Below are 26,164 nucleotides of genomic sequence, written 5' to 3'. Positions count from 1 at the left end.
ACCAATCTTCTTTTCCACTAATTGAAAAATCTTACCATTTTCTGTACTAGTAGAGATTGCAGTAAATTGGCCACTGTATATATTTTAACTTAACCCTGTGTGATCCTCAAATGTAAATATTATCTAAAAATAACTGCCCGAAGTATCTCCAGTTGATAGTTAAAGTCAAGAGTCAATGCTAAAACGAATCTGAATTGAAGTATTTTCTATACATCTGTGATGAACACGATGAAAGAGGTATCTAAAACTAGTAGGTTTATATAAACACATACTCACTGAAAAAAAAGTATTTTGATCAAATGAGCAAATAGTTAAATCGAATTATTTGCCGTAAATGTTATTTTATTCTATTCAAATGTAAGTATATAATTTCGTCAAACTATGCGAAATATTTGCTGTAATCTATAATTTTTCTTAAAATTTATATTATTTGTAAATATATATAATTTAATTCAAATCTATTAGAGTTGTGAAATTTATTATCTCGGACTTTAGCTACAATATCTCTTACAGTTTATCATAAACTGCAAACATATTTGTTTCAAAACTACCAGTTACTTAAAATATGGATATATATTTAAAATTTAGTATTAATGTAGGAATGATTCAAGACAAATGTAGCATATTATAATCAAACTTATGTTTTCTTGAAAGAAAATTGTAGCAGGTCACAGAATAGCGTAGGTGGAAAGTAGCACGCTAGATGGCGCCACTTACGTTCTGTGTGGACACATCTCCTTGTGAGTAACAACACTAAAGTGGCTGGATCGTTCTTATAACGACATAATGATGAGGACCATCAATAAGTCCTAAACCGACCTATGACTGGTTAAACCTAGGAACGATCCTAGCTGTTGTACTACTAGGTGTTGTGAGTTTGAAACATAATAATTTTTATTACTGAGAAATATTTATATCCAAATATATTCTTAAAATAAGTATATACAGTCATTTGACCAAAACTATTTAATTTTGTATTAAACAAACGATACATTTAATATACAATACAAAACATGTTTCTTAAAATCTATGTAGAAAATAAAATTAAGAATAGAATTCGTTTAACCGTAAGTAAAAAATATTTGTTTTAAATGCTGCCTATTTTTAAAGTAAGAAATTATATTTCTGGGTAGAAATTTAAAGTTTTTAAATAAATAAATAATTTTCTTGCGATACCTTAAAATCAAATGTTGTACATTTGAAGCAAGATTTTTTTTTTGCGTGTACTTCTCGCAAATATTTGTAGTTTATAAAGAAGACAATTATTCCTCTTAAATTTTTATTCAACTTAAATGTTTAACAAATTTATTACGCACTATCAGATGGTAAGATTGTTTAAAGGATAAGTTTCACGCAATTCTACTCATTTTATTACAATGTTATAAATTGGGAGCATGAATTATGTGTAATATTAGGAATGCAGTAGATAAATATGACATATCTATATACAGTTTATATCACTTATATTAAATTAATAATTTAAACAGTAAATCCGTGGATTTGAAGCTTTTTTATCACAATTTTAATATATAACATATTTTTTTCTTAAAAAATGTTATAGCAACAGTGTGAGTTAAATAGAGAAAAATAATATTTTGTAACTTTTCTTTTAAAGAATTACATTACACTTGTTTAAGAACTTTGCTAGATTATTTCCTTCCTAGATCAACTCAGCATTTGTATACTTATACATATACACTATTTGATCCACAGATTCTTGGTGTCCGAACTAAGCATATTAAATAATTATGTACAATAAAGTTAGTTAGGTAACAATAGATTTGTTTCATATGAAACTACTGTACAATATTAGAATACGGTCCACGATCCAATATATCTAGTCTAAACTATAGTTGTCATGGATTTGGCATCATCAATAATAGTATTCTCTTGGACGATATCCTTGGATTGTTTCCCTTAAGCTGCAGGCGGAGGTATTGGTATGTTTTTATTACAGACAAATTTGAAGCAGTCTCCATTTTTCACGGCATCTATGACTTCGTGAAGGTGGTGGGACACCATATTAACTACATCAGGATGTGCCCTAAAAGAGAAAAAGTATCTAAATGAATAGTGTAAATATAAAGCAGACAAATAATATTTTGTTGTGTCAGAAATAATTCCTCTAAGATATTCCTCACGATAAGAATACAATTAAAGGGCAAATTTTCCATTACCACAATTCATATCTTTACTGACTTTAGTGTTTGATTTGAATGAATATCATAAAATGAACCATATGCTCAAAATAGTAAAAAGTGATCGGAATATCAGTTAAGACGTTTTAAATATGGATGACACTCAAATGATCGATATGCTGATACAAAAAGATCAATAAATTTTTACATAGTCCCAATAATCTAATAAGAATAAAAAAAGACTGCAAAAATATAGACACCGTTTCAATCTGTCCCAGATTTGTCATCGATATAAATATGTAAACAGCATAATTTATACTTTATAAATATTATCTACATCGAGGAACATAAATATTCCTTTCTATATCACCACAGTTTAAGGTTTGAGATAAATATGTTATCAAGATCACGTTATTAATCTTCGCACATTATTTTATGCGAAAATGGTGTCGAGATTAAATTACTATGCGAAGTTAACCTAAATTAATACATCAAGTTAAGGTCACTGTATATCTGTTATGGCTTTTGTACTGATTTGATGAAAATTCATATGACTATAAAATGATTTGACGTATTCAGTTTTTTCCTTTAAATGTCTGAGATGTGTCTATAGAAATTTATATTAAATTAAATTGTTTATATGCTCATTTATATACTAACTTGTTTATGCTATAATAGTAGGTATTAGATTAGTCACTTTTTCTCTATATATTGGTTATGCTTTAAAAATTCAACGAAATACTTTGTTATCTAAAGCAATAATTTTGTTACTGAAAGAAACAAGTATATTAATAATAAATAAACTCTTTATTTGAGATACAACAAATGTAATTGCGGATACATGACATTTTTTTATTTAACTTGAACGGTTTGTTATTGAGAAATATCTGTGTTTTCTCAAAATCTATACCAACAAAAAAATAGCAAAAACATAAAATTATTTAAGGTGATCTTAACTACTTCTATTGGTAAGCAATATAATTTAACTGATTATTGCATTTTTGAATTTAATAGAAAATTTCTCCTTAAAAATAAAATTTTGATTCTGGACACTTAATGAGATGACGAAATTTTTCTAACATACATTTTGAGGTTAAAACCGATAGACACTTTGTTAAACAAATTACCTAAATAGAATGAAGCGCCTGACCAATTTAACAGGAAACAACGCGAGTCTATTAATTATTGTAAATATCCTGTTGTTGATATATGTCGGTGTCCAAGTTAGAAATGTACAATATTCATTCACAGAAAAAGTTTAAGTTGTTTGTGTGAATTTAATGATTGTGTTTATTTCAAAACTCTGACGATACAAAGAATATTACAAACTAGTATCTGAATTTTTACTATTGTCGGAATTGAATAAACAATTTCTACTCGATGCTGTCCGCCTAAAAAAATGTTCATTTCGCTGATCTGAAACACTTTAGGTAATAATTTATACAAGCTCAAAGTTTAAAGAATTTTTAATATAATTGTATATCTACTATAACTGAAACACTTTAAAGTAAATTTTTTAGCATACCCACAGACGTAACGTTATACAGGATGTTTCCTAACTTCATGTTACAACTTTAATAGGTTGCTTTTTAGATTTTTTAAGCTACCAACTTGAATACCAGCTGTGACTAGCTAGATCGCCAGATCTGAATCTCAAAGACTTCTTAACTGGGACTATTGGAAATAATATGTTTCTCGCGAAAGTGTTGTCTATCAGAGAGATGTCATAGCTCTTAATAAAGCTGTTGCAGAATTTATAGAGGAAAACCCTACAAAGGGTTCATACTTTCAACAGACGAACACATTTTGTGACAATAACTTGTTTTCTAATATCATTTCCATCACGCAGTTTAATTTGCGTCAGTCATTAAATTTCTAGAATTTGATGATATTTGGTATAGCTGATATGGGAACACTTTCTTGTCAACAAAACTTTTAACCAAGTGAGCGAAATTGACGTACAATGCTATAGCTGATACGCGTTTGTTTCCGAATGAAACATTTTCTTATCAACAAAAATATTAACGGGGTGAGTGAAATTGGCGTACAATGAACCCCGTGAGGAGCATCTGGTGGCACGAACACGCACGTTTATGGTGAAAGTAAGATCCAACAGCGCAGAGTCAGCATTCCAAACTCATCTTCAACAGGTTGGCGGCTTACGGCGCGCAAACTTTTTATTACACCCGGCAGGAAATTGCCGAATTTCTTCCGCAAGACAGACGCGAGTTATTCGAGTACGCACCTGTTTCATCTCCGGGCGATTTGTTTTTCATTGGCTCATTTACTAATATTTATATCGCAAGTAGTTATATAATTTGGATTTCTCAAATCGCTTAAAAGCATTTTTGAATTATCATAGGAATTTTAATTCTCTGCTTATCTCTAAATGTATCTAGGAGTCTTTTAGGTGGCAGTAAATTACACAGTCGCACAAAAAAAAGTCCAAGCCTAAGAGACCCACATATCATCTACGAAGGAATTCGATGCATTGAACACGATCCTGTAGTAGTTAAAATTCATGACTTGGTCATGACAAATTCATGACCAAATAAAAGAAATATTTTTTTTATTATTTGTGTTCGATAACTAATCGATTCAAGTCCGACCACATGTTTATACGTAGTAATATGCGTGTATATGGTAAAATGGTTATGGGATAGAATTGGTTAGTATGAGAGAATACAATGTTTTATGGAGGAATATGGATGAATTCGAGGTAATATGGGTTGGTATGAGGATATATGAGTATTTGTGAAGTTTATATAGGTTAATATGGTCAGTTTTTTTCCAACTTTAGTTTCCAACAAGATTCGGTGAAATACAGGCAGGTCCAAAATCGACCCTCCAGAAAACGTCGTTTTTCTCAAATCAAACTTGGAATGACCTTAAACCTGATTTGATAATGGACCTTGGATTCAAACTCAAAGACTTGAAAAACGGTAATCGATTTCTCGTTTTTTTTCTTGATTTCACCTTTAAATAACCCCCAAATGACCTGATGTAGACAAACTGACCTCGGAATTGAACTCAGCTGTCCCAAAAACAAAAATAACAGGCGGTTAGACTTAATTGCTCGGTTTTTTCAAATTGACATTGAAATGACCTTGAGACGACCTTTAAATGACCTGGTACAGACAAACTAACCTCGGATTTTAACCCAGCGACCCCATAATCCTGTATAATAGGTGGTTGGACTTGACTGCTCGGCGTTTTCTCAATTTGACCTTGAAACAACCTTAAAATAACCTCCGATTCAGACTCAACGGCCCAAAAAGCCTGAACTACGAGAGCCTTTGATTTAACGCACTTTTTCTCAATCTGACCTCTAATCGACCTTGATTCTGACTAAGAAGGATGGTAGAGGTTCCGTTTGGTGTGGAATCGATTAGTTATTGGATGTAAATAATAAAAACAAATTTCAATTCAATATATCATTTTCGTGGTATTTTGGTGTGCTGAACCATTGGTAATATTTACCTAATAACTTCGATATTTCTCAGAAAATCCTTTATTTGGGTGAAAACTAGCCTAAATATGGGTCAAAGCTGATATATTTCTCAATTTTAGTCCAAATATATCATTTTCGTAGTATTTTGAGGCGCTAAATGCGATACAATTCCGCATATTTTTGTTTCACAGGAATTTTTGTAAGCGTTAAATATAAAAATAAAAGTATTACAACATTATCAAACGTACTTAGCATTAATATTTTCATCTGATTAAATATTTATATATACTGTTTTCATTAAATAAGGTTAATAATTAATTATTATTGATTACAATATTGTATGATAATTAAAATAGTCATAATTACTGCACTCAATGCAAATTACGGACTGCTTAGGAACTTCTTTATGCTCAATAAATAAAAGATTTAACCTCAAACTGTCTCTGAAGTTACTATCTAACAATTTGCATATGCATAGTAAAGATTTGATACCAAACGGCAAAATAATCATATCAAATACATATACAAAATTCGTTGCATCGGACTAGACCACTATATCCTTGTTTTCGAGGTCGCTGAGTCCGAATCCGAGGTCCGTTTGACCTTGTCAGGTCAGGTTAAAGGTCAAACCAAGAAAAATTCCCTATGGCAACCATGGGTATTATATGTTTTTGGGGTCGCTGGGTTCGAGGTGTGTTTAACATTGTTAGGTTAGGTTCAAGGTCATTATAAGGTCATCCAAGGTCAAACTGAGAAAAATTCAGTATAGCCGGGGCAACCACAGTAATTAAATGTTTTTTCGGGTCACTGAGTCCAAATTGGGTTCCTTTTTTCTCTACTGGGTCAACATCAATGTCATTTTGAGGTTAAACTGATTAACTTCTAAACGCACCAAAAGACTCTCAACATACACGAATCTTCACATTAACATGATCTTTTTCAGTGACATTTGAAAATCCGACACTATAATTTTATACAGCATTATTGATTACTAACACTTTCATCCTTCGCGGTAAGAAAAGTGCTCGATAGTTGCCGTGCTTGAAGTTGAGGAAGAATTTTGATAGACAGTTGAATGCGTTATATGGTAGGTACATGTCAACAATATAGTAATATTCGCTTCGTATTCTATGGTGAAAGATGAATATTCACATTCCATTAATGATACATTTTTTTATAACTCGTCCGCCCGAATATCTCTGCATTAATGGACATAAAATATCTTTACTGACAAGCCTAACTCCATTAAAATCATCAAATTTTAATCATCAATCCTTTAAGTAAAAGCCTAATTTCTATGATGGTTCTAATAGAGCTTTTACAATCCTGCTCATGAAGAATACTGGAAACAATGACAACTGCTCCGAAAGGATATGTATAGAATGATTAACCCGATATAATGATTTTTTTCTCGATTTGACCTTAAAATGAACTTGAATCTGACCTGACAAGTTTCTTGGATACGGACTTGACGACCCCAAAAACATAAAAACCATGGTTGCCTCCACTGTAGGGGATTTTTCTTGGTTTGACCTTGAAATAACCTTTAACCTGGCAAGGTCAAACGGACCTCGGATTCGGACTTAGCGACCTCGAAAACATAAGGATCTAGTGGTCTAGTCCGATGCACATATATTCTTTTGTGGGGCTGTGTTTTGACCTACAATTAACAAATAATAAAACGAGGCCAATACCAATTAAATATTTATTTTTAATTTCTTTCCCTTTTTCTAATGTAAATAAGTAATAAATTTTAAACAAATATAAATGTTATTTCTAGTGAATGAAGTTAACTACAGGAAAAAAAACATTGGAACTCAATAAAGACTACTTGATATAAAAATCGTTAATGATTGTGAAAAAAGTAATTATTATGGAAATTTAAAATTTATTGAATTAATAGTTTTTGAATAATTTCTCGCGACATAATTTGTTGGAAATTTAGTTTATTTTAATGTATTATATAAGTATTTTTACCGCAAATTATGCTGAAAATAAAAAATTACGAAAAGCTCATTTTTGTTGATTTTTCAAAATGACAGCTTTTCTGTAAAAAAATTGAGGTCGCAAAGTTGATATTTAGGAAGAGCATCTCAAAATCATAAACACTGTCAAGTGTTTAAAAAATTAACTAAAATTCTATAAAACTATTTCACCTGACCTCCTTTTTCATCATATAATTCCTGGACTATTTATTACAACACATCGAGACATTGCCACATCAAACTGATATGTAACATACCAAAATTATTTAATCTTGGGAATTAATATTTCATTGTTGATTCCACATCTATTATCCCTGACAAATTATTAACAATTTGCAAGCAACAATTCCATCTATCAGATAATTTAGGTGTGACGCACTAGGAACAGACTAATTTCAGTAGCGTACAAAGCTAAATTTCCTAAACTTGTCTATAATATAACAGTACAGTGAATTGACATAATTAACAAATTTTGAATAAGAGACAAACATTTTAAATGTTTAGTGAATATAAATTAGTTGCTATACGTTGAACTAATCGATATTGTTTATTAGGCTTATTTAGTTTTTACTAACTTGCGTTTGTGTTTACAAACAAAAATTGTAAACAAAATGAATAGTCGCGTGAAGGGAATCCAGACCCCGGAAGCAGATACCACATATCAAGTAAACATGGTTTTAAAACATATCTAAGTTCCTGTTAACATGAAAAATACATTAATTTTCTTTTCTAACAGTTCTTCTAGGTACAGTTAAATAAATGAGTTTCCGTGTCAAAAAGTGTCATACTGCAGATATTCAAAAGACGAAATAACGTTCTTTATTTATTTAGACGTACTATGAAGATTTCACAATATACAGGGTGATCTAAAAATCAAAAAAATCTTTTTACATTGCTAAACATATACATAACTACATACTTGAAGTGGTTGGGAATTTGATCTTTAGATATCACAACGCAGTGTGTTTTCTCCGTTTTAAATTAAAAAGGAACAACATTTTCCATTCATAATGAAACGCCTTCTATTTAGAAAAGACCTGTACTTAATGGACAATAACAGTTATAAAAGACAAGTTTGATCAAGAATTTGTTTCATGTAACAGTTACATTTGCACTTTTATAAAGCGACTGTACGCCACTGGGCAGCATCTACTAGACTGCTCGGGTGCTCTCAGAAGTTATGCTTTCTCTGACCCACTTCGCGGTGCTTAACCGTGACTCTTTAAGACACAAAAACTACTTTCTACTTCCTTCAGTCGTTTGCCCCTGAAGCGGTTGTGCGTTTCCGTCAAGTGCATCAGTGGGTAGATCTACCCATTTGATTACGCAACAGTTACGCAGATGAGAACCACATCGATGATGAATGACAAACATTTTTTTGAGTTCTAATGGAACCTAAACGCGTAGCGCAACTATAATCTTTCATGACATTCATTTGCCAATGACCTCCATTAACGTAAAAATTGAATCATTTGTGAAATAAAGACAGTTCCATATGCGGGATTTCTTGTAACATTGTTTTTATTTAATCAAACCGCTAATGCGTAACATTTCTAAAAAAATATTTTTTAATTAAATATTTATCGACATATTATGTGGTGACTCAAGTAATCAACCACTTCGATAAAAAATCAATGTCTAAGAAATTAAATCATTGTTGTCTTCAAAGGCTATTATTATTTCAGCAATAAAGTTGTTTACTATGCACTACGACTTAAAATAATTACATGTGTAATAGTTAGACTTACGTTGACATAAGAGAGTCCATCCTTTTCTCCATCAACAGCACTTCATCTGGATTCTGCCGTATCATGACCTCACAAAATATCCTCTTGGAACAAGGTGTGTCTGACCAGAATTGTGGAGCAGTCAACATCCTCAAACTGGCGTCTTTCTCAACCCGACCTGCCAACCCTTGCATGTAATATTCATGTTCTATACTCCTCCTGAACCTTTTGTGCTCCTCTTCAGGATTTTTGCCAGGTTCCTCCATAATAAATACGATATCATTAGGATTGACCCCTTGCAGTGACCTCATATCTACGGGATTCAAAAATCTACCAACAGCTGCAGCTCCTAGACCTAGAGCGGCACCTCCCGCTACAAGACCTAACGCTGGAAGTATGACGGAAGTGCCAGCGGGGGTTATCAGACCAACTTTATCTTGTGCTCGCTGCACGCCTTTACTGAGACCTAAATTGTGCGAAATTTTCTGCGTGGCTTCCATTATAGGATCAAACACTGGACGAGTTAGTTGGTGCATCCTTTCGAATCCACTTTGTACGTTGTCTTTTATGCTTTCAGTGATTTTCATCCAGAATGGTTGGTCGGGTGTAGTCTTCTTTATGTAGTAGGTGTTGTAAGGGTAATTCATAACGTCCTTCCTGTAGTAGTCGACGCTGTTTATGTTGTTGTAGTACTGCGACCTTTTCCCACTGTTGTCTTTATTGTCTTCATAAGGCTGAGATTTTTTCTCTTTGTAAGAATCCCTTGCTAAGTCTTCTTCAGGAGTTGCCTTTGCAGGTTGAACACCTAGTTCCGGGTGTGCGTATTGAAGTACTGGTGTCCTAACACCTTCATTGAAATTAACTGGACTTAGTTTGTTACTTGGCGGACTATAAAGGGCAGAGTCTGGATAATTTTGTTCGCCAGGGTAGTACAGCATTCTTCGTTGAAATTGCTGGTTGTTGTCCTGTTGTTCGTACGACCTATACATTCTCCTATTAAAGTAATCTTTTTTAGATTCTTGAGCATTTATTTCTTTGATGTAATCTATCAATTTAGTATCAACAGCTCTGGAATTATCAGCTTTAGTAAATGGACCAATCCCTGATGCACTGGTAATCTTTACAAAGCGTTTATCTTCTTCACGTTTTTCTTGGTTAGGTTTTCCCTCATCGATATTATCCCTAACAGTAAAAGGTCCTAAGGGTTTTTGTATTGTTTCTGGTTTCTTAAAGTTATCTTCCTTTGTGAAAGGACCTACAGACTTACTATTATCATTATTAGTCTTCACTGTTCTACTTGCATACACCAGTTCACCAACTGGTACTGCTGGAGGAGGCTTGTAACCCTCCTCGTATGGCACTAGTTTTCCGTTTATCACTCTAGCGTTCCTCCAGGTTTTGGTGTCGGATGGGTCATCGGGTACTCTGACTCCGTGTATGACTGGGATGCCGTCGTCATCTATGTGCATCACTGATCGTCCTCGTTTTTGGTCCTTGACGTTCTTCACGAACACTTCATCCGAACGAACTGTTACTGGTTTTGGGACCACGTGAGGAATCCTAAAAGTTTATTTCATTAATAACTTAATAATTTAAGAGTTTAGTTTTTTATAATTTTACCACAACATATAATATATTGTGATTTTTAGAAGGAGGAGTAGATGTTCTCGAATTACCCTATATGCCATTTCGTTTACCAATTTCATGTTTGATGCGATGATATTTTATGGCCATTTATCAACAGATCTTCTACCTTGACCTACACGAACTTCTATTAACTTACTACTGCTATTACTTTCTGTCTACTTGTACAATATAAATAGAATGCGGTTAAGTGCCCATTCTACAATGGCACTTGAATTTATGAAGCATTAATTTTGTTTACTTGCTTGCGAGTTATATTGTTTTTAGGAAATAAGTTATGTAGATGAATAAAACATGTTAATTGACATATTTTATGTGAAGGACATTTACACTATGAGCAAATATAAAGACAAAACAGTATACCTAACTTCTGTAAACAAACTGATATAATTTACTTTTATTTTGGTTGTATTTTATGGGTATAAGGATTGTTGGCCATCTCTAAAGAGTCTTGGAGAATTTTAAAGAACTTTGATCCAGCTTTGCAAAAGGGTTAGAAAGACAAAGCAATTGAAGAACCTAATTAGAAATGTTAAGTCGTGGTAAAACAATTATCGCTAAATTAGATGTTAGTATATTTTTAGATAACACCTACCTATCAGTGTCAATAACATTTCCCAAGCTATTCGAAATAGGTTTGATGCTACTATCATTTCTGACCACTGCAATCGAATCCAGCCTTATCAGCTTAGGTTCATAATATGTAGGAGACAACGGTATCCAGTTCGTGAATACAGCCCTAGGATTCTGGCTAGCATAATTGTTATTATCCAGGTTGTGGTAAGTGAATTCCTCACCATACCTAACACTATTATAACTCTGAGGAGGGGTAGATGTGCCTTGGTAGTTTTGGGAAGGTGTTCTAGCTTTAGAATCCCTTCGTTTTACAATAAGCTGGGCTACGCTACCATCTCTAGTCATAACGTTTAATGTCTGGGTCTCCTCAGGGTTCAAACTTCTGGATACTTTCAGTTCCGTTCTGGTGACTGTTACTGGGGGTTTCTTGTTCGGGTCAGAAGCTTGACCTGCAGTCAGGACACATAGTAACACGAGCACCTGCAAAAATAAGAAAATATTTTATATAAGGATTATGTTCCATTGTTTTATTATATGTTTCTAGGAAGCAGGAAATAGGTAAATAGTAAAACTATTTGTTTGACAAAAAAATATTATTTTACTTAAGGAAAAAGCTTATCTGATATTTATTTTATATGTATTTTTGTAATTTAGGAATTAAACGATTTTTTATATATCTCTACAACTTTATTATTTGTTTTATAGTTAGTTATACATTAATGCTAGGTCTGTGGCTAGCAGGTGCCACTCTGGGTTCAGATATGGCGTCATCTAACAATAAACAATTTTATATTCACACCTTAAGGATTCCTAGCCACAATTTCAATGCCACATACGAGTATGTAATGGATTTAATTTAAATAATACACCAAAATGTATTCCTAAAATATATGGCTGTCTATTTTTATGCTTGTTCTAAAGATGGGTAAGGACTTTTGGATTTAACAAACATTATTTAGACAAGCATTTCGGTGAAATACAGTAGGCTACATTGAGATGCATGTATTAATGAAATTATATAGCTTGTTATCTTTATAAAAATTTAAAGCATTTGTATCTAAAATATATTTCCTTAATTTTTCTTTCTCTTCTATTTGCACCTCAAAAATCTCTTTCAAGTAAATTATAAATGTCTAAAAACATATGGTAATTATTTATTTTCTTCAATTTAAGCGCAAAGTTACCATTTGATTCAGTTTTGCAAATGTTGCAAAATTAGAACTACGTATGTTATTGAAATTGTACAAAAAATTGTTGGGTGGTATACTCTCTTATGTAAATCATCGACCTAAATGTTGAGATTCTACCGGATCATACATATTTGTCATGTGGCTGACTTAGAAATTAACTAGTGCGAAAAAGTTGCTCAAAATTAGCATAACGTATAATGCTTACCGATTTATGCCATATGAAAGTGAGCATGGTGAAATGAAGGGTACATGATCTAAAAAAATAATTTTTTTGTTCGTTCCCATATGTAAATCATTGACTAAATTTCCAAGACAAAACGAATAACAGTTAAATAAATGTGATAAATTTGTTTTAAGGTTAAATAAAAGAAGCAATATATTACGGGAAAGGTAAATTCCATAAGTTATTTGGAAAGTAAGTTTAATTTATGAGATACAGAGTTGGTTAGTATTAAAGAAGAACCTAAAATATGCGTAAAAAATAAAAAAAAACAGTGACTTGCTAATTTATGCGTTTTTTTTTTCAGAAAAATGAGGTCACCACTTCCCATAGCTATGCCATTAGTGATATGATCACAGTTTACTTTTGATAATATTCAATACTTCACAGTAATTGATCATCTTCATGTCTTTTTCCGCTTAATAACCTGCAAGTCCGTTTTGTAGGCTTTTCGTGGTGCAACTATTTGTCATTTAGCGCAACGAAAAAAGTCTCCTTTACCTAAGTTTGTAGAAAGTTTGACTGTACATGGGAATTGAGGAGAGTGACAAAATTATTTCTTAAAACGGACGCAAATAATTTTCAGTTATATGTAAGTAAACATAAACCGTAATGTTTGCAGAAACGTATCTTAAAGCTAATATTTTGTAATATGAAACATGGGTATTCGTTATATAGGGTGATTTCACTTTAAATACAGAAACTACAGGACTAGATTCATTACCAAAAAATAAGTAGAGTTTGCTCTATAAGCCTTTTTTTTCTGTGGGACTTGATATACAGGGTGTTAAAGTGCAGCCCCCTTCCGCACAGCCCTTTGGCTTTGGATTTGGGGGTTGTCTCATTTCTGCGGTGTGTTTTTTTTAGTTTCCGTATTTAAAGTGAAATCACCCTGTATAAGTTAAGTGTTCTAATTTGATTTGATTTGTAAATTTGAAAGTTGACACTCAAAATATTGGTTCATATAAAACGAAATAAACAGACAATTTTCTTCGTCTGCGAATACAGTGCATTGGAGAGGAGTATTAACGAAGATATTTTCTATGTACCCAATCATCACACATTTTGAAAGAAAAACTTTACTATTAATGAAAATCAATTTATTTAAAAGCTAATAAAGGTAAATATACAGGGTGTGTTTGAAAGTGTGATATTCCCTTTAACTCACATTTGCAGGTATTAAGATTAAGCCTTATCAATAAAACTATTTTAATAACCGCGATATTTACATCCTTTAAGTTCGGTCCTTAGATGATCTTGTTACATGGGTCTACAATAGATTATACTCAATATAATAATACATGTTACATTGACTGATATATGCAACTGACATGTTTAATTAGTAAACAACATAACAGTTCTATTGATAATGCGACCATTATTACTATTACACCTTAAGAGGTTGAATTCTAAGGAAAGTTTATAGGGAGTCAATGCCACAGCGACTCATCACCTACTTTCACCTCTGTCAACTTGTTTTTCCCATGACTACAAACAGCTCAACAGTTTCAAAGAGAAAATAAGATTTACTATTCTTCATGCTTTTCAATGCGCTAAGGTTTTTACAGACACGAATATATCTTCACAAAAAAGGAATAAAAAAAAAACTTTTGTACACTTATTCAATACAGTCACAAGACAACGACATTGCAACAAATTTTCCTGATTGATTCTTTTCATTATAGTAAGAAAACGGGAGTAAAATTTGTTCAACTCTCAGAGGGTATTTGATAACGAATAGAATAAAAGCAAGAATGTGTTTTTTATATGTTTTAAAAGTTAAAAGTCTTAACATTTGTTCATTATGTTTGCAATACTTATTTTAAGTACTTAATTCAATAAAAATATTAAAACAGTTAGGTTGAAATTGACTTCTAACCGAAGTAATATGTTCATTTTATCGAGAGAACAGCCAATTTCCTTTCCTGAGTCAATCCTAAGAAAGTGAAAGTAGATGCCACACGTTACTTATTTAGCTATACGAGTACAGTTACATCTAGAGCTAACAGTGAAACAAAGTAAGATAATTTCTTCTCAGTATCATGTTCATGGACCGTAAAGAAGTACACTAAAACGTTTTTATGGGGCCTTGACCGAGCAATTATGTTCACTCTCTTCACGATTTAGTCATTTAACTGAGCTGATTTTAATGGCACTTTCCTTTTCGAGAAAAATTCATTAACAGGTGTTACTTTAAACAGAAGGTATATATGATTTATGTTTTAATGATCAGAGAAGGAAATAGCAAAAAACTGGAAGTATTTAGAAAAAAAATTAAAAATTTGAGGTCAGTAATGGACATTACAAAAAAAATTGGAGTAATTAAGTTTTTGAGAAAGTTTTGACATATTTTATTGTTAGTCATTTGAAAATACCTCATTTTACATCATTGTACTTGTTTGTGACATTTTTGCATATTTCTAAAATCGATTCTAATTCACAATGACAAAAGGGTAATTAAAAAATAACTTTTTGAAACATTGAAGTTAGCAATACAAAGCTTCGTGAAAAGATATTTCTGCTTAATTTGGAGAAAGAAATCATTGAATGTAACATTCTCCGAATAGTTTACTTTTCCGATTGTCTTCGGACGTGTAGGGAACTCTTAGGGAGGACGAAATTTAAAAATGTGATTTAAAAAAATATTACATTCCTGACTAAACATTTTTTTATTCTAGATCGCATAGAAAAATTACATAAGTTATATTAGCAATGTATTTCCAAATTTATTGTTAATTTTTAGAATACCCGTTTACTCAAACTACAGTAAGAAAACTAAGAGTTTTACGGTAAGACAAACAGAAGACAAACATTTTGCGTATTAAAATGACAAATGATTGACCGAAGAATTTAAAAAGTTTTTTTCATTTATATATCAATAGTTGCTCAAACCAAATTCGTATTTCGCGAATGTTACGTAACAAATACGTGCAATTAATTAATAACTCTCATTCGTGACAAATTTGATGTTGCGTAGGTTTGGAATTTGTTTCCAATTTGTTTATTAGTTATTACATAATACAATATTTAATTCAGAGTATTAAAAATTGGTAGTAATCAGTCTAATCAGTAGAATAAAGTTCTAAAGAAAATGGAAGAACCACTATAAACCTGTGGATGATCCTACTGGTAAAGAATGGTATATCTAATCTATATACAGGGTGTTCAACCTAAGAGGGATTCTTTTGTAACTCTGTTACTGTAAAATGCAGGCAACTTTTATTAAAAATTTTACAGTTGCAGTGTGTTACAGAAGAATCCCCTCTTAGGTGGAACATCCTGTATTTACAACCTACAATGATAGCAAAAGGATAATACGAAATTTTCAAAGATAAGACTTATTATTTTCTAATGTGTAAAGCTTCAGTAGAGCAACAAATATGTGTATAAATACATTTTAATCATTGAATCATGCTGAAGATGTTATATAATCCTGCTACACATGATTATGGACAAACATTAATAACCTAATAAAAAAAGCTGCATTTAATAGACACATTATAATATTTCTACGATTGTCAACGCCTTTGACCTCGATTTGAAAAGGAAGAATAAAAATCTTTACTGTAAAAGCCATAATGAATGGATTACAGCTTCATTCTATAAATTAAGTATCACTTTCAGGTCAAGAATGTTCACCTTTGTTTTTTTTAACCTAACACAGTAAATATCCAGACCTTGTCGTGACTCATCAACGTAGTATTTATTTTCCTCGTTTATTATATTGTCAGTAAATCGTTAGAAGGTATGGGTCTTGTATTAATCGTGGAATGTCAAGCTGCCATTAACGAAGTGACTTAGAGTACACGTAACGCTATTATCACGTATTGTGTCATATTTTTATTTGTTTGTCTAGTGGGTGAGATGTAATCAATATTTCTACTTATATCTCCAAGGTGACAGCTACTGTTGTGTAGGATTATTCAATCCGAATTCTTCAGATTATTTCCTCTTGAAGAGTTAAAGGCCATTATTTTGTTTTCTTGTCTTTTAAAATGTGTCATTTGAAAGAATTGAAATATCAAAAAGCACGTGTCAATCTTAAATTGAATAAGAGGACTCTTAAAAATACTTTTTTGTAAAGAACAAAACGGTAAGGTCTTGACTATTATGGAAAAGATGCAAGGCATCTGTTCTTACCAATGAAGACGATGTTAAATACACAATGAATAAATTAATTTGTAGGTAAGTAGGCTTAATCATCTACACTGAGAATTCTTGTAACCTTTTTAGGAATAGTAACATAGCTGTAAAAAAATATAATGGGCAGTAACTTCAGTCGAGTGCTCCTAATTACATAATGGTTTTATTTTAGTTATTTTCAATAAAGTCTATATATTTTTACAAACGTTAAGAATTAACACCAAAACTGTAGAAAGCATGAAGAGCAATGAGTTATGTGAAGACAACAGAACGAGGTAAGAAAAGAGACATAAAAAATTAAACAAAAAATAGAAACAAACTTAGAAAAATACGACAAGAGGAAGAGAAAAATTGATTTAAAGGTACTTAAGGAGGTATATCGGGTTTACTCAAATGCACAGATGTACATGAAATGTATATAGCGTATTACCCAGTGCTCCCTCTGTGCGTCATATTTTTTTGAAATTTTGAGATATTGTTGTTGAAAGTTGTTCATTTTAACATAGGTTTATATGGCGAAGATGGACGGTGCGGCTCTTTTTTTGCCCATAACTGAGAAAAAAATGTAGAAATTGTGAAACAAAACTTTTCCATAGATAGTACACAGTATTATCTTATTTTTGAAGTAAAACTAATGTAAGTTTTGAACATAGTACAGCTGTATTAATTAGAAACAGAAACCAATTTCTGTCTGACTTGAGGATTAATGTGGTAACGTCGCAATCAGCTGACAGCAAGGAGGGAATACATTTGAAAGACTCGATAAAAACGAAATTGATTTCAAACATATACATTTTCCCTAAATCCCATGTACATTGTTATCAACAATAAATTATCCACAACAGATGACTTTTTGTAATGTTTTTAAAAAACAAGATTAATTAAAAAAGACTAGGAAGCTGTGATATATTTATTGGAATAAAAAATACAGTTGATAATTCCTTTTAATATATTTAATGGTTTATAAAAACATCGTAATCATTACCCAGCAATATTTAGGGTTACATAAAGTTTTCTTTACTTGATTAATATTATTAGTAATACCTACTTGAGATAAAAGCATTTGTACGGAATAACAAAGGAACATAAATATTTCTCAGCAAACTTTATATTCAAAAAAATAGTTATAGTTGCAAAACTTTTGTAACATTACTAAAATAGAGATTAAAACACGAACAGTGAGTAATAATGTAATTTCTATCACAGAACCTTCAAAAGTGCATCCAACATTTTCTTTGACTTGGACGAGAGATGCGCGAGTGTCATTTCATTTCTTTAGAACTAAATTAACATAATTCTCGTTGTTTTACCAGTTCACATGATTTACGAATTTTAAATAAAGGATACAAATCTTCACGAGGATAATACGATATATTTACTATATAATAATTATATTGTAAATAGTTTACACACAATACATTTTTGAACGCTTACAATCTTTACCTGGATTTGACGCGCAATATCTCCGATGTTCGAGGTCTGTAGGTTCGCAGTGTGTACAACTGCCAGTCAATTACTAGCGCTGTTGCCACATCTACATAGTCTTTATGCGTTCATTAAATATAATTTAAAACTATTTAAATACGATATTTTTATGTTGTTAATTAGTCAATATGTATGCTATGTCCATATGAGTAGATTTCTTTGCTATATAGATAATGTTTATCGCAAATATTTTCAATAGAATTTAATTTTTCCAAATTGGCAGCGGATTTTAGTCCCATAAGAGAAGCATAGGACCCCCCCCCTGCGCTCCTCACTTCCCTTGGACCCCGATATACCTCCTTAATTTTGCCTTAAACCTTACACCATAAAGAGCACTTGTTTCCTTGAAAAAAAATTGTCGGTTTTTATGGTCCAAATTTCATTGTTGTTCATTGTTCTCGAAGATATCCGCGTCTGAATAAAAAAACTTTCAGAGGCTCATACAAACAAAACGTTTTCATATACTTAAGCATTTTATTTGTATCTTAAATTTAATCGTAGAATGTATAAAATAATTCGGTTTTCTTTGTATTATACAAAGTGAAAAATTGTCAATAATTGTTTAAAGAATGCAACTGATCTTCGTCGTCCAATATATTTTTAAAGTTAAAATTCTCTCGGAAAATACACATACTGTGCGAGTTGACAATGTTTTCAAGGATAAATTGAATTAATGAATTTGGTATTGTGAGTGACCCATACATTTTCGCAACTAAACGCTGAGAGTTAGTGATTAACTGGACTTATCTGTAAAAAACAAAACATATATAATTGGATTCGTACTCATTAGCTATAATCTCATTTGTCAGATACATAAGGTAGATATGTCCCATATACACTGAAGATCGGACAAAATATAGTAAATGATCTTGTTCTTGACTTGATTAATTTCTATTTAACAAGATCCCAATTTGGCGGAATACTTTTTCTTAGACGGTGCACATAACAGTAAATAAATTAGCCAGAGACACAACAGTTTGAGTGCTCACACACTAATAAAGTGTTTCCTATTACAAAATAAATTTAATGATGGCACAACGCACGAAGCGCTGCACATGTCGCTCTAAATACAATGTAGGTTACCGTCAGCGAATACTTAATTTCATGTTTACGAATTACAAATTACAGTATTATCATGCGGCGCTCTTTATGTCTTTATAATTTTGTTATTAAAAAACAGTTAGCATCTTCAAATTCATTCATTTTTTACACATCACTTATCGGATGACCCGATTTGGGAAATTTTTACTTTCGTGTTTAATATTCGGAATGCAGTGCTTACCAGACTTACATTAATTAGGAATTTTAAATATTCAGTGGACGTTTTACCTCGACCAGAGGCGTGCCGGAAATTATTAACAAAAACGGAGTATCGAATAAATCCAACTGGGATGTTTTTTTCATATCAATAGTGATTAACTGGTCTATTAATGGATGGTAATGTCATCTACAACAATAGTTCCAATAAAATTTTAGTAGTTCGTGAAATATACTTCTAAATATCTGGCAGCTATAAATTGCTTAAATATGGGTTTGACCTTTAAACTTGTTGTTTTGTAGACTGGCATGTTTATGGACCACATGAAAGAGATTTTCGCCGAAACACAATATTTATTTGTTGTACAGAGAAATAAAAAGTACAGCAACTTTCTATAAATTCGCTGCAGTTTACGCAATATTTGCTTATAGTTTATTAGTAGAGCTGTCATAATTGGCCGCGCACCAAAGGCGTGCGGATCATCAACATAAAATAAAGTGAACAATAATTATCAGATTTATGTCAATCACAATCTGGATAGGATCCGTTATAGATCGCATCATCAGGTATGTTTCTACCTTTGTTTTAAAATTATTCGCAAAACACGCAAAACTAAAACCTCAAACCTTTAAAAATAAAATAAGTAGTTTTTTATTTGATCAAATTATTATTAATTGAGAAAAGATGAAGAAAGCCGCGATTCTGAGGTACAAGGTATTTTTTTTTAATTCCTGTAGATATATGTATTTCATAAATGAGTTGATTTCATTCTTTCATTTATTTTTCACAGAAATAAGTTATTAGAAGGCATGTTTTGGTCTAAACTAAAACTTAATCGTACCAGCAGTAGCGTCCCTATGAGATTATTTTGAAGAGAAATATGTACGTCACTGGATTTTCCAATAAGATATTAAATATTTTAGACAACCTGTTTCTAGCAAAACGAATATGTTGTTGTGTTCATGTTAATGACAAGAAACGAGTGAAAGTGATACAGTAAAAATTTATATTTTCTAAAAGTATTTACATACATTCAACAGATATGTAATTTTTATATTTCTTATCAACTTGTGGCAAAGCTTTACTTGGAAAATATTGTATATGTGTAATAAAATGTAATATTAAACATGTAGCATATTTCGTTGACAAAAAAGGTATTTTTAACTCCACAGAGACTGATTAAAGATGAATATCCATTAATGAGAATATATGGAAAAGTTCATTTTACACTTGACCTACATTAGAGACTATGTATTACATTAATAAATAAATATAAAATAAATTAACAAAATTATCCTGTTTCAAATTAACATATGCATGAAAATTTAAACAGTAAATTTATTTAAATAAATAAATAAATCTCACATAAATAGTTTTGCTTCTTCATTGAATTGAATTTAAATTGTAAAGTAGCTTACAATAAATTAAATATTTCAGGAAGTGATTTTGTAGGAGGAATGTAACACTTGGAAATATTTTTTCTATAAATATGTGTACCGTTTTACGTAATAATAAATCTTTATTTATTCATCGCCATAACTATCACTAATAGATATCTATATGAAAATTTTAGTCCTTGAAGACGAATGTGGGATAATCCAGACTAGTGGAACAAGCAAATTCTTAAGATAAGGAGCGAATAAAAAGGTATTAATTTTTTTGGACCTTGGAAAGATGAATATTTTGCGCCTTTATCCATTTTTAATTATTGCAGGAGTGTTGGATGATGAAGCTAAACCTATGTCTATAAAGCTACAAATTTATAGGTAAGTTTTGATATTTGGTGATGGTGATCAAATTATTTTTTTAGTAACGTTTATTGACACTTCAACTTTCAGTTTAAAAACCATTAATCGACATTATCTTACAGTAGGTATCATTTTCACAAATTGCTAAATTGTACCAGATCGGTATAGTAAAAACAAATAGGTCATTTTCGTTATAAAATAAAAAGTAAATAAGTGAAGAAGTTAGCTTTTTGTAGGTGTACGGGGAAAACGGTATCTTGTTCTAAATGATGTACATTCTATTCAGTATTTTTCTAACATGGTTATAATTATTGGTAATGGAAATCAAACTAATTATGAATTAACAAGAAGTCAAGAGTTCTAAGCCAATGATACGCTATATTCAGTATTTTTCTAACATGGTTATAATTATTGGTAATGGAAATCAAACTAATTATGAATTAACAATAAGTCAAGAGTTTATATCTCCTTATGGAATCTATACGATAAGCAAAAATGAAATAATGCTCTATACCTAATTGCTTTTTTCCTGTTTTTTTCTAAGGTATTGTAAATGCCTTCCGGATATTTCGACAGTCCTTTTAGCAAATTTCATATACAGGGTGGGCCATTAGTGTGAGAAAGTAAAATAACTTCGTTGTTAGTCATAATACAGAAAAAAAGTTTATATAAAAGTTATACAGAATCAATAAACCTAAACTACAAAATTAATTTGATACATACAGGGTGATGAGTAAAAACGGGACACGCTAAATATTAAATTTTTTAAATGGAACACCCTGTATATTTTTAAACATATGGATTTCTGAGAAAATTCTATATGTGGCAATATAAACAGTTTAACATTTTAGTGCAGGGTTGCCAAGTTATGTAGAAAATCCTTCGAATTTTGGAAAAAACATGACCTCGAAGAAGTTCTATAACTTTCAACAATTTTCTCAGTGTATATTTTGAAACAGTATATTTTCAATGAGTGTATTGAATTCGTTCCTACGTTTATAAGCTTTCATTAACCATTTGAAACTATTAATTTTATTTGCAATTAACACAAGCGTTAATTAATGCATTTGATATTTATAAATTATTTATAACTCATTCAACGTTATTAAATTTAACTCCGGAGAAAGTCTAGTTCTTAATAATTTTTCCCTATGAAAGATTACTCTCCAAACGCATGATAGGCGATAATGAATATAAATAAGTGCTAATTAATTTGCTTCTTGAAAAAATGAAATCGCAAGGTTATAGTGTGTAATGAATATATATCATGTCGTTTAGTACGCACCAGCCAGCACAATAAGCGGATTTTACCTTCTTAAGGATCAAATATTATATTTGTTGTGGCGAGACAACTCATCATACCATGACAATCCAAGTACACTCGGCATTGTCAATGCATCGGTTTTGTGCTAAAAATAATGTTCGGTTATTTTTTTAACTGACTGATGTATATACAGACGGTCCCAAATTCAAGAAGCCTAGAGCACGTAAAATAAATTGCATTTTGCTATACAAAGTTGCTTTCAAAACTCCACCATTTTAAAAATACAGTCGTCGAAAAAGATAATAGTTCCCAATATCTTGTGAACAAATGAAAATATTGTGTACACAGTACAGTAATAAAATAGCAAGTAAGGTGAAAAAACTAAATTTTCCAGTGGGGTTCCATAATTTTTGAGGAAAATGTAAACAGAGTACCTACCTCGTTTTTACGAAGCTGATTTGAGTTTGTTCACGTTGAATGCCATTTTATTCGTGTATTGTATCGTAAACACAAAATATCAACATGTTCATTTGTTCCGAAGATATTTAGAGATAAAGCTTTTACCCTGAAAAATTTAACGCCCTGTGTCTCAAAAACGGAATTTCAAAAATAAGTTTGTTCAGTAAAATGCCATTAATTTTATCTCCTCTATATATTTCTGAAGTTTCGCGATTAAAATTCAAAACAAATTAGATATTTCAAATTTTGAAACTTTTTTATCTATCTGGGGTTTTTGGTACACTAAAAACAAAATAAATTAAATGTTGCCTTATACTGTTGTCTTGTTTTTATACACTGTGTCCCAAATTGATGGAACAAAATTCATATTTTTTTTCTAGTTGAAATTTAAAAATATCGATGATACAAGTCAATTAGTAAATATAGTAGGATCGTATTCGATCAAAGTAAAGCAAAAAATTGTCGGTCTTTTATCAAAGGAAAATTGTATCATCATTTTTAGGACGCGTAAGATGAACCATTTCAAATTTAAAATGAAATTGTAAAATCTAACAGTAAAATCTAAAATCTAAAATAGTAGCAGCTGTAGTCGCCCAGGTGCATCGAGTGTACGAAGTGGTCGGTTATACGTCAAATACTAACCTGGCTAGCTTGGTCGTAAATCAGAGACCGTCTCTAAAAAACATGTAAACAGTAGCGCGTACAGAGGTAAAATGTAGTACATATGTGGAATTTTAAACACAAATTGGATTTATAATAAATTGCATTTAAAATAATTATGAGAATAAAGCAATTTTTTAGCCCTTCTAAAGACGATTCAGCGATAATAAGGTTATACCTACTTTTTTTGTCATTAATAATTTAGTAGGTACCTACTACTTTTTATTTTATTACATCAAATGTTCAAAGCGATCATTGCACACGATACGATTTTTCAATCCTTCGATAGTGTCTGGTCTGTTCACATACATTTTGCTGTTTAGATAACCCCACAAAAAAATCTAGTGAGATTAAGTCAGGGGAGCGTGGTGGCCATTTAAGCGGTTCTCTTCTACCGTTCCATCGATTTGGGAAAACTTCGTTTAAGGTAATTTCTTACATCGAGGCGAAAATGTGAAGGCACCATTTTGTTGGAATCAGATAGGTATCACCAGCAGGCATTTCGTACCTACTCAGTAAGATTAGGAAAAATTTATTCCTACTTGTACAAAACTCATATCTGATGTAAAAATATGACGTTTATTTTAAATACACAACATATACTCGTATGATAATATAATACTAACGAAATTTTAGGAGATAGGTGGATAGGAATAAACGGACCGATCAGATGGCCATCTAGGTTACGTGAGTTGAGTCCGTTGGACTTTTTACTCTATCGAGGAACTTCGACGATGTTGAAAAATCTTTTAATAATATTTCTAATATAGGTACATTTAATGAATGTTACCCGAAGCATTGTCAGAAAATGCGCGAAATGTGTGACAGTTGAGGGACGGCAATTTGAACATTTAGATGATGATGTACCTAGGTACCTATTGTTTAATTTACGTTTAATATTGTAACTTGAGTTGAAGTGGAATAAAAATTGGAAAACTCTGTCTTTTCTTATCTATAATATATATTTTAAATAAACTTCATATTAGATATGAGTTTTGTAAAAGCAAACAAAATCTAAATTTTTTTAGGTCATGACCAGCTATGATTTTCATTTAAAAAAATATTACTTTGGGTGATAATTTTGGAATCTTAAGACCTACTAAAAATCTAATACCGGCATTCAATTCTACGCCAAAGAATTAGTCTTGAACAGTTTTCTCTTTAATTCTACCTTATTTAACAGTTGAGAAACAGACATATTCAGAAGTGTCACAATAACGAGAAACGCCCTGTAACTCAGAAACAAATGAAGATAGCAAGTTCCTAATTTGACAATTGAGTTTGCCATGAAAATCGAGCTCGAGAACGTGGTGTCAGATTTATCATATCTTTAGTAGTTTCTGAAATACCCTGAAATTCCACCGAAAATGAACCAGCCTGTACAGAAGAGACTATGAGTATTTGAAATAGTCGTAGTAGACATAGAAGACAATTTTTGATATTTTTTTGATAAAAAAGTAGGTATAGCTAACCTTATATCGCTGAATTCGACTTTAGAAGGGCGATTTTTTAAAATCTGAACTGGAAAAAAATTATTTATGTTCCATCATTTTGGGATTTTTTTTCCTTGGGAAATGGCAAAAAAAACATCAAATAATATCAAAATTAAATAATTAACAAATAACATTTTTGAAATAATAGGTACGAGTAGGCGAACATTTTTGTACTAACCTTTACGGGCCACATTTTCGCTTCAAAGTCTGCGGCAAAAAAATCAAGACGCCTTCGGGCACTAGGACGACGTTATCCTTAACACATCAACTACGCACCAACACCGGCAAGGCTCACGCGCCTTCAGTTACTCAGCACGAGCGGTTCGCTACAGGTGGGTTCACCGTCTACTCGCCAGTCGATATCACTCAATGAAACCCAAACCCGCCCGGCATCGGCAAACTGCTTCATTCTCTCCACTTTCCACCTGTTCGCAGGCTCTACCGACCCACATTCTCTCTGGAGATGCTATTTGCTTTCCTTACCACTGCCCGTTGGAATAACTCGTTTTTTATTTGACTTTTTTTTATCATACTTAGTACATGATTGGAATTCTTTTCTTCGGGGCGTAGCTCAGGAACTGACAAGTGACTAGGTCAATCAAGAATCAGAATTTCGCAATTTTGAAACATATTTTTCAGTATCGTAATGTCGTATTTTGCCGTGTTATAATTTCATATTCTCAGGCCAAACTTTACTCGGCGGTAGAATGGCTCAAAATAAAA

General features: G+C 31.6%; 1 protein-coding gene across 1 annotated transcript; it reads right to left on the bottom strand.

The window, feature by feature from the left end:
* Positions 1-1,265: 1,265 nt before the first annotated feature.
* On the bottom strand, positions 1,266-25,797 carry LOC108917495. Its single transcript, XM_018724126.2, has 4 exons — positions 25,620-25,797; positions 11,541-12,001; positions 9,323-10,861; positions 1,266-2,044 (listed from the first exon to the last, which is right to left on the bottom strand). Exons 1-4 carry the CDS (start codon positions 25,632-25,634, stop codon positions 1,918-1,920), a joined length of 2,142 nt encoding a protein of 713 aa, XP_018579642.1. The 5' UTR covers positions 25,635-25,797; the 3' UTR covers positions 1,266-1,917.
* Positions 25,798-26,164: the final 367 nt, after the last annotated feature.

The sequence above is a fragment of the Anoplophora glabripennis genome, unplaced genomic scaffold (assembly GCF_000390285.2).
Source record: "Anoplophora glabripennis isolate ALB-LARVAE unplaced genomic scaffold, Agla_2.0 scaffold4, whole genome shotgun sequence".
Lineage (NCBI taxonomy): Eukaryota > Metazoa > Arthropoda > Insecta > Coleoptera > Cerambycidae > Anoplophora > Anoplophora glabripennis.
This window is presented reverse-complemented; position numbering and strand designations above follow the sequence as displayed.